The sequence below is a fragment of the Borostomias antarcticus genome (genome assembly GCF_949987555.1).
Source record: "Borostomias antarcticus genome assembly, chromosome: 17".
Lineage (NCBI taxonomy): Eukaryota > Metazoa > Chordata > Actinopteri > Stomiiformes > Stomiidae > Borostomias > Borostomias antarcticus.
The window spans coordinates 24,851,257-24,861,256 of record NC_140250.1 but is presented as its reverse complement, the minus strand read 5'-3'; the positions used below and the strand labels follow the sequence as shown (position 1 = coordinate 24,861,256).

The 10,000-nt window shown below is 50.4% G+C and overlaps 2 protein-coding genes across 2 annotated transcripts in view; one reads left to right on the top strand and one right to left on the bottom strand.

The window, feature by feature from the left end:
- The window catches only part of kcnh3 (potassium voltage-gated channel, subfamily H (eag-related), member 3), a gene marked incomplete at both ends in the record, with an annotated part of 85,322 nt that extends 83,258 nt beyond the window's left edge, over positions 1 to 2,064 (bottom strand). Inside the window, one exon of the mRNA XM_084452135.1 lies at positions 1,989 to 2,064. Within this exon, the coding sequence (XP_084308261.1) occupies positions 1,989 to 2,064 (76 nt within the window). The remainder of the gene's footprint in view (positions 1 to 1,988) is intronic.
- A 6,147-nt stretch (positions 2,065 to 8,211) lies between these two features.
- The window catches only part of idh1 (isocitrate dehydrogenase (NADP(+)) 1), a 10,407-nt gene continuing 8,618 nt past the window's right edge, over positions 8,212 to 10,000 (top strand). The window contains exons 1-2 of the mRNA XM_084452259.1: positions 8,212 to 8,357; positions 9,137 to 9,266. Of these exons, the coding sequence (XP_084308385.1) occupies positions 9,145 to 9,266 (122 nt within the window). The 5' untranslated portion in view covers positions 8,212 to 8,357; positions 9,137 to 9,144. The remainder of the gene's footprint in view (positions 8,358 to 9,136; positions 9,267 to 10,000) is intronic.

The window sequence follows — 10,000 nt, the reverse complement described above, 5'->3', positions numbered from 1 at the left end:
ATGGAGGGAGGGAGGGAGGGAGGGATGGGAGGGAGGGAAAGAGGGAGGGAGGGATGGATGGAAGGAGGAGGAGGGAGGGAGGGAGGGAGGGAGGGAGGGAGGGAGGGAGGGAGGGAGGGAGGGAGGGAGGAAGGGAGAGAGGGAAGGAGGGAGGGAGGGAGGGAGGGAGGGAGGGAGGGAGGGAGGGAGGGAGGGAGGGAGGGAGGGAGGGAGGGAGGGAGGGAGGGAAGGAGGGAGGGAAGGAAGGAGGGAGGGAGGGAGGAAGGGGGGTCTTTGCTGTGGAGTCTGAATGGGGGATCTAGTCGGTGGGTGGAGTCAGTGAGTAGGAGCGAAGCGTGGCCTGATGAGGGTGATGGGGGATTGGGGGGAGGGGGAATGATTGCAGGGGACAGGATATATTTTCTTGCCCTACGAGGACACTGGAAGTGATGGTGTACAATCCAAAAAGGACCGATAAAAGCCCATGACGAATGTGACTCATGGGTTGCATCTGTGTTCTAACACGACATTATTCTGACAGCAGTGACTAAAGCGTGCTGTGGTTTTTATTGGTCTTTTTTGATTGTATCAGTTTGAGTGTCCCCATACGACAAGAAAATGTACCCAAGACATTGACAAAGGCCGCTAGGCCGAAACATTGTCTAAATAAATCACCCAGCATCGAGAGATGGTTTCTTTTCTTTTTCAAGAAAATGTACCCACCCACAACTTGACTTCATCTATAATGTTCAAATGAACAGATATGATTAAGTAAGTCCCACCTGGATCTCATAAATTATTCTATATCACTAAAAAGTATAAAATAAGCTGTAGTCTATCAAAGAGGGTTAGAAACGCATCTGCTCGGGTGAGATTGGGATCTGCGTTTCAGCATCTTCTACCCGCCGCCACGAGCCTACTATCAAGCTGTCACGCTTTACTGGTTTTGGGGGGGAGGGACGCTCTCCTCCAGTTTACTGGTTTTGGGGGGGAGGACGCTCGCTCGCTCCTCCAGCTCAACCCTCCGACTCATCATCTCAATAGATCAAGACGCAGCAAGAGAGAACCACGCGCGGCCCCTGCAACTCTCCCCCGCCCACATCCCCGGCATGCGCCCTAATGCGCACGGGCTGCTCATGGCATATGTTCAGATATGTCCCTCTCGCAAGAACCCCCCCCCCCACACACACACCCCTCTTCGCGAGAATCACTCCTCTTTCCATACAATACAATAGCTTTCCCCAGACATGCTTTCAAAGAAAATGAAATAGGCCCTAAAACAACAATATACTCGGTGCACTGGTTTTAACATTTAGATAACATTTGGTCAATGGACACAGACAATATGAACAGCAGTTGATTATTCTGTAAATTATGTCTTTTTTGTCTACACGTCTTATCCATCCACGTGTAGCCTACAAAATAGAGCTCTGAAGCACTGGCGCAAAGGAACCGAAATTGCACTACTCCCGGTTACGGGACTGTCTGGAACAATACATCATTTCCAACTAACACTCAAAATATGACAAATGCCAGCGTCATACAAAATGCTTTTGTTTCCATGTGTCTGTTTATTTTCTACTGAGAAGATAATATGTTTTGGTCGAAGAACAGGCGCCTCGCGCTTTGTGTTCCATGCAGCATGACAGACAGTATGGGAAGCGCGTGTACTTCAGCTGTTTGCAATCCAGAGAACAGAACAAAGCCTTTTGTTTACACTTCATATTCAAGCTCTTTCACACACAGCTGCTGTTTTAACACAATTTAATATAGACATGGCCTACTGTAATTTTATAGACTTAAGTCAATTAGTATATAAAGCAAACCAATATCCATAAAGGTAGCCTAATAAGCAGCGGCAAACATTTTCACTGTAACCTGTTAGACTATACAGGTAGCCTACGTCCATAACTAGAGTACAAGCTTTGAGAGGCGATGGGGACACAACGCGACCGGTGCTGATGTGGCTGACAGATAACTTAAACCTGCAGGTTGGTTAGGTTACTTACGGGTGCCATCGAAGCGGGTGGCAATGGTGTCCAGGAAGGTGTTCTGCGGGGCCAACAGACCTCTCATCACCGGCATCCTGGACCGAGTCGACTGGGTCCTCCTGGCTCGGCGCCCCGGGGCACTGGACTCCTGCTCAGACCCGAATCCGGGTAAGAACCGGGATGTACCTGGCGCGCATCCTAGCCCCTGGAGGAGCGCGCCGATCCGAGAAACGCGTGGCTCCACTTTGGCACCGAGATTGTGACCATATCCTTCAGAAGAAGCCGCGCATCACTGGTCGTTTGACCCCAGAACTATACGCATAACCTACACAGAACGCTAAACTAACACCCGTAAGCGAAGAGAACTGTTTTTTTCTTCTATTAGAACAGGTGGTCGTTTATTTGGCGCTGCGACCTTTGTACAGCGCAGTGTGAGAGCAGCGCAAGTTTCGGTGCTGATGCTGCCGCTGGGAACTCCTCCTCGCGCGCTCTCCTCTCGCGGTTGCTTGGTTTCTCCTGGTTACTACAGCTAGCAGATGTCAAGTCACGTGGTCTCTGTGGGGACTCTTCCGAGGCTGTATCATGGAGGTAGGGGCTGTGTGCCCCAGTGTGAACTGAGGCTGTGTGCCCCAGTGTGAACTGAGGCTGGCCTGCGTGGCTGGATGATCGTTCCCCTAGCGATGGGGCTGGAGGAGGGGCTCTCTCAGGCTCACCTCATCGCCTGTAGACTAGACCGTAAGAGACCTGCTGATGGCTGAGGAGAGCCTACAGATGAAGGGAAATAACCACCTTGGCTTGAAAACGTGTCTCATCATCAGGCGGGACCGCTAGCTGTGGGCACATTAGTAACCTAGTAAGTAGCTATAGGCCTATATTACTAAATATTAAGACAAGCCTTTACTCAGTGAACAATTATTATTTAGGCTAGCCTATCTCTTCCCGTAGCCTAAACCTCTAGCCCACTGCCCCGTAAACTACTGCCCTGTGTTCTAGAACTAGTAGCTAGCAGCTGTTCTGTGGGAAGGCCCGAGGCCCATTAGTAGGCTAGCCTATCCTAGGCTATCGTTATGAAGAGTGCTCACAGCAGTAGCCCAAGGCCAACAAAAAGGCACAATCAGGGAAAATATATACAACGAAGTCTATAAACTCAAGATCCAGTAACTTTAATTTACAAAGGGATGGTTGTGGGTCAGTGGTAGAGCGGTTCGTCCAATGATCGTAGGATAGGCGGTTCGAATCCCGCCTCCTCCTGTCCATATGTTGAAGTGTCCTTGGGCAAGACACTGAAGCCAAAATTGCTCCCAATGAGCAGACTAGCAGCTTGCTTTGGCAGCTGCCGCCATTGGTGTGTGAATGGGTGAATGAGGCCATTGTAAAGCGCTATAAAAGCGTAAGTGGAGTCGATTTTCCATTACTTCAGATTAATTGCATTTTACTTTCAAGACTGGCTTGTGTGGTATCAACTGAGTTTAGACTGCCTGTGAACTGACACAGTGGGTGTTGCATAGACTAGCAGTCTGTTGATCATGGTTAACAGTGCGTAGGGCCTATCTGTTAAATTTGAGAGATTATTTTGACTACATCTATGCTGCTTCTCTCTTCCCAGAAACACTCCACAGCGGAAGGTGGTAGAGTGGCGCCATCTTCTGGTCAGAAATACTAGAGACGTTTAAAGGAACAGTTCACCCAATTTGAATGTTTAGCCTAAAGTATTTGTCCGTCTCTTGATAGATTTTCCGTCAGTAGCTATAGTTGCCGGGGATATTTGTATTATCCAGGGATTTTATGTATTATTAAGTGTGTCTCGAGTTATGGCCTTTTTCATTAAAATTATTTAGCTTATGATGTAATGTCGGTTCTACACGTCCGGTTCCAACAGGCTAGCCCAATATTCCTATGCATGAGATTGAATAAACCATTCCTTAGATTTTTGTGATATTCCTCTGTCGAGAAATATGTAGGCTATTTTAACAGAGGACCCACCACATTTCCTCTAATTTGACAGAACTTGTGGTGAGGTGCTTCCATGCTGTCAGAGGCTCTCGACAGAACATCTGGTTACTCCACACGCTGCCTGAAAAAGGTGCCCGGCGGAACCATCATCAGTGACAGCAGCCAACCTGCTGAGGAGAGGAAGCCTCGGGAAGGCGCGTGGGAGGAGGACCAGGCTTAACGAGGCGCTGTTAATGAAATTCAAGTATCACCAATGTGTTAATTTGTCCTTTTCTTTGTTTTCCTACCTGACTGTTGTTCTAACTTTGTAGTTCGTTCCCCTAGAATCAGTGTGTTAAAACTACAAATTGTTCCTGTGTGACATCACTTCCCTGTCCTCTTCATCCTGAAACTGGATGTCACTTCCTTTTTCGCGTTATAAACTATCACTTTTGTTCCCCAGTCACCCACTCTTGCCAGGATTCACTTCCTGTTCAGAGTCCGGTTAGCAAATCGTAACATAGAATAAACTTATTGTCTTTGTTTGAAACCAGCTTGACCGACCACTCGGCGTGTTCTTGAAATCTAAACTAAACCAAGTAAGATTTTTCATTCATAGTGCCTTGAAGGAGGAGCAGACTCAGGGAGGCGCATGGGAGGAGGACCAGGCTTAACGAGGCGCCTGGGAGGAGGAGCGGACTCAGGGAGGCGCATGGGAGGAGGACCAGGCTTAACGAGGCGCCTGGGAGGAGGAGCAGACTCAGGGAGGCGCATGGGAGGAGGACCAGACTTAACTAGGCGCCTGGGAGGCAGACTCACGAGTCGATCTCCAAACGCTGCGCTCAACTAGAGACTGAAGACATGCATCCTGATATCAGTGGTGGAGAGGCGGAGATCTCGATGGTCTGGCACCGTGAGTCTACCTGGGAGGAGGAGCAGACTCAGGGAGGGAGGAGGAGAAGACTCAGGGAGGGAGGAGGAGCAGACTCAGGGAGGGCCTGGGAGGAGGAGCAGACTCAGGGAGGGAGGAGGAGCAGACTCAGGGAGGGCCTGGGAGGAGGAGCAGACTCAGGGAGGGAGGAGGAGCAGACTCAGGGAGGGAGGAGGAGCAGACTTAGGGAGGGCCTGGGAGGAGGAGCAGACTCAGGGAGGGAGGAGGAGCAGACTCAGGGAGGGAGGAGGAGCAGACTCAGGGAGGGAGGAGGAGCAGACTTAGGGAGGGCCTGGGAGGAGGAGCAGACTCAGGGAGGGCCTGGGAGGAAGAGCAGACTCAGGGAGGGAGGAGGAGCAGACTCAGGGAGGGAGGAGGAGCAGACTCAGGGAGGGAGGAGGAGCAGACTCAGGGAGGGAGGAGTAGCAGACTCAGGGAGGGAGGAGGAGCAGACTCAGGGAGGGAGGAGGAGCAGACTCAGGGAGGGCCTGGGAGGAGGAGCAGACTCAGGGAGGGAGGAGGAGCAGACTCAGGGAGGGAGGAGGAGCAGACTAAGAGAGGGAGGAGGAGCAGACTCAGGGAGGGAGGAGGAGCAGACTCAGGGAGGGAGGAGGAGCAGACTGGGGGAGGGAGGAGGAGCAGACTCAGGGAGGGAGGAGGAGCAGACTCAGGGAGGGAGGAGGAGCAGACTCAGGGGGGGAGGAGGAGCAGACTCAGGGAGGGAGGAGGAGCAGACTCAGGGGGGGAGGAGGAGCAGACTCAGGGAGGGCCTGGGAGGAGGAGCAGACTCAGGGAGGGAGGAGGAGCAGACTCAGGGAGGGAGGAGGAGCAGACTCAGGGAGGGAGGAGGAGCAGACTCAGGGAGGGAGGAGGAGCAGACTCAGGGAGGGAGGAGGAGCAGACTCAGGGAGGGAGGAGGAGCAGACTCGGGGAGGGAGGAGGAGCAGACTCAGGGAGGGAAGAGGAGCAGACTCAGGGAGGGAGGAGGAGCAGACTCAGGGAGGGAGGAGGAGCAGACTCAGGGAGGGAGGAGGAGCAGACTCAGGGAGGGAGGAGGAGCAGACTCAGGGGGGGAGGAGGAGCAGACTCAGGGGGGGAGGAGGAGCAGACTCAGGGAGGCGCATGGGAGGAGGAGCAGACTCAGGGAGGGAAGAGGAGCAGACTCAGGGAGGGAGGAGGAGCAGACTCAGGGGGGGAGGAGGAGCAGACTCAGGGAGGGAAGAGGAGCAGACTCAGGGAGGGAAGAGGAGCAGACTCAGGGGGGGAGGAGGAGCAGACTCAGGGAGGGAAGAGGAGCAGACTCAGGGAGGGAGGAGGAGCAGACTCAGGGAGGGAGGAGGAGCAGACTCAGGGAGGGAGGAGGAGCAGACTCAGGGAGGGAGGAGGAGCAGACTCAGGGAGGGAGGAGGAGCAGACTCAGGGGGGGAGGAGGAGCAGACTCAGGGAGGGAGGAGGAGCAGACTCAGGGGGGGAGGAGGAGCAGACTCAGGGAGGGAGGAGGAGTCTGGGAGGAGGAGCAGAGGTGGTGGTGACGCTATATGGAGTCTGGCACCTGTGAGGCAGGCGTGTTTTTACATGTATGTAAAAACTGTTAACACATTAAAACAACATAAATTAAGGAATGACCAGGAGACCAGCATCGAGAGAGCAAAGAGGGTGAGCTGGTGTGCTGTATATGGTGTGATTAGCTCAGATAGGTAAGGTGGTGCTAGTCCATGGAAAGCCTTCTAAGTTAAAAGAAGGACCTTAAAATATGCTCTGTTTATACTGGTAACCAGTGGAGGCACATTAGCAGTTATCAGACCGCTTCTAGCTATCGAATGGCCGACTGGTGTAAGATGGATAGCCTAACGTTAGAGAGATAAATGTAGGCTATGGTTATGTTAATAAAGGTAACAATGATGTTGTAACATGCATGCAGCACTGCCGATCTGATCTGAACGATTGATTCATTGTTACCATGGATCGGTATTGGGATTGATCAAGGGCGAGTGTGAAATAGCAGCCAGGAACTCAGCGGGTTTTCCGAGATGCGGTAGCCGCGGCCAGAGCTCCTGCTGGCGGGGAGTGAAGCTCTTCAACTCGCCGGTCACTGGCTCCCTGGAGGAATTTAGCCTGGCTGCAATAACGTTATCGCGAACGGAATGAATACCATCTACTAGCAAACAAAACATGTTCAGTTATATTTAACCTGTTAAAACTAAGATGCCTGGATAAAAAAATAATTTCTCCAATGGATATATTTGACAAAAACAGGTTAATATGCAAGCCGGTTTTCATTGCTAAATCAAAGCGGGGAGAGCCGAGAGAGCCGAGAACGTGCGTCTACATTTCACATAAACGTGAACTTTTTCGTGGACGCGCGTCGGACAGAAAAGCTCAACTGCGCAAGTACAAAAGTCACCGGAAGACCAGAAAAGCACAACTGCGCAAGTAGCCTACAAAAGTCACCGGAAATAGTCAAATGACTACAAATTTGCCAAGATGGCGCGGTTCAATAGGGCTTCATTGTTGATAGCGGTCAGTGAATGGAGTGGCTGTATCCAGTTCTATTAATACATCCATGGTTTTAATCCATGATTCGGATCTGCTCCAAAATTGAATGGAGTTTCATGAAAGTTGCTCTGGTAGTTTTTGCATAGCCTAATCCTGCGAACAAACAAACAAACCAAACAATAAACAAAGCAAGAAACCAACACGCCACCAAGAATATTACCTGCTTGGACAGAGGTAATGATGTATTTTAACCTTTAGAACAATTCTGTGAGTCTTATTTGTGGGCGAACTGTTTCTTTAATGTATTTGCCTAAATCACAACAATGAAATGAATGATGTTGAGAATGTTCGGCTAATGCTGATTTATTTAACTTGAACGGCATAGACCTTATGAGTTTCAGTGTTGACACTCTGTATCACTAACTCAGCAGTGAGACCCTTCTAAATAGGTTGCACCGCACGATAACGCCGACACTGCCCGATACGCCAGAACAAGCGCACCTTTCAAATTACCAGAGAGGAAGAGAGGGGACATGATCTGCGCGTCTCAACAACTTCGTTTTGGAGGTCAGGCTCTGAACATTTACAGTTATTTTCTGTGAGAACATCGCAGGCTTTGTTACCCTGTCTATGTCATGTCCATCAGAGGTTGCTTATGGGGGCTGATTGTACAATGTGCACTGCGCGATACGAGGAGGTTAAGCGCTTCAACGTGAACTAGACAAGCAGCTTGCAACACAAACGTAAACAGAGCATGCGCCAGATCAATAGTCTCCATAGCGGCCCTCCCCCAGGCGTGTGGGCTCCTTCTATTGGGTTATTGAAATTCAATGTGTCCTCTGATTGGAAGAGAGGGTGCCTGTCAATGGGGTCTGTTCGGTGATGGTAGCACAGTGGCCGCCTCTTCTGATACGGAACCGCGCCTGTGATAGACCGCAGTCTGACAGCCCGAAGACCCGGTCGGTGTACAACAAGACGCTCTACCACCTCCAATTTTTTCATATTTGTGGTTCAGTTCAGAAACGAAGGTATGACACCTCTAGAATATTCTATTGGTTTATGCATCCTGTGCGATCGAGGCCTTTATCATCTTGCATTTGGCCCCATTTTGCAAACCTATTGTCCGGAGAAATGGTCATCTTGTTTATCCAATAACCATTGTTGATCAATCCTAAACTAAAGGAAATCTATCCGGCATTGTAATGTAGAGCTACAGCTTGCATATTGCAGCTGGGCAAAGCAATTGGGAAGTGAAATGTCAGCTCTTAAACCAGTCCAGTTTTTCAGGAAGTAGGCTATAGGATATCATTAATCCATGCATGTTGCTAGATAACTTCATTGAACCATTGTGTTTTTCTCTGATCCTGTCCGGTCGGCATCTTGCCACGTCCTCTTCATGCGATGTTCTGCATCCTGCTACTGTAGCTACTTCTCGCGGTAGAACTCCCAACAATTGATACAAATTGTTAATAAGTAACGATGCCGTCCTCACTCTACTTGATGGAACCAATGCTGTTCGAATTGTTACATGTTGTCATGTCAAGGTTGTGTTTAAAGAGAGATACTAGAGCCTAGTTCACCTAAAGTTCACCGTGCGGGTTCACAAATGAAAGAATGCCGATTTACTAGTCTGAAAACTCGCCGTTCCAGTTATGAATGGCGGTCATTCTATAAGCGCCGTCAGACCTGCCTGAGAAAACGGCCTTGATTGTCCACGGTTTGGTGTCACTAATGAAATAACGACCATGACACTGCAGAAATAACGAGCATCACACTAGTATCTCATCTCGGACGCTCTCTTCTTCAGGTTCTAAGATGTCTCAGAAGATCAAGGCGGGTTCGGTGGTGGAGATGCAGGGGGACGAGATGACGAGAGTGATCTGGGAGCTCATCAAGGAGAAGCTCATCTTCCCGTACCTGGAGATGGACCTGCACAGGTGAGACCGTGGCCTCCATCGTTAGATCACCATCACTGACGCTCTCAAGGGGTTGCAGACGTAGAAATGTCACACGTAGATTGGACATGACTTAGGTCTGCGTAGCAGCGGAGACAGATCTTGTGTGCTACATTCCTGTGTGAATGTTATGTAACATTGCTGCTCCTTGATTAACTCCATACCCGGAAGGGATCTTTGGGGATAGGGAGGGAGAGAGGAGGAGGAGGAGAGCAGGAAAGACTAGGCCCTAGGGGTTGTGCTCATAGTCGAATTTCTTGCTTCTCTCCCGTGAGCTCTTGTGATGTCAATCTCGACCTGATAATCTGTAGTATTTCCCCTCTGAGGACTCTGGGAGGTAAAGTGTGACTCCTGAGTGCTTGGCGTCGTACAGAGGGCTACAGCCTCGATCACACGTGATGTGTCAGGGCTGGTTGCCGTGGTGCAGGTGCACCGTGGTGACCCTTGACCCTGGCAAACATTCCCCAAGGACTCCTGATCATGTTCGCTTGTACTGTACATAGTGTTACAACACGCTCTTTATTGTCCTGTTACATTATCCAGTCGTAGAATGTCCCCGAAACGGCTCTGATTGTAGCTCCTGTAATGATAACACAGAAGACTGTGCCTCAGGTGTGTAAGGACCAGGATGTGGTTTCCAGATGTCAAGAAGATCTATTTCAGGGTACAGCCCTGATCAAGAGAATCAACATTGGTCCTTGTTTCCGAGGGTAACC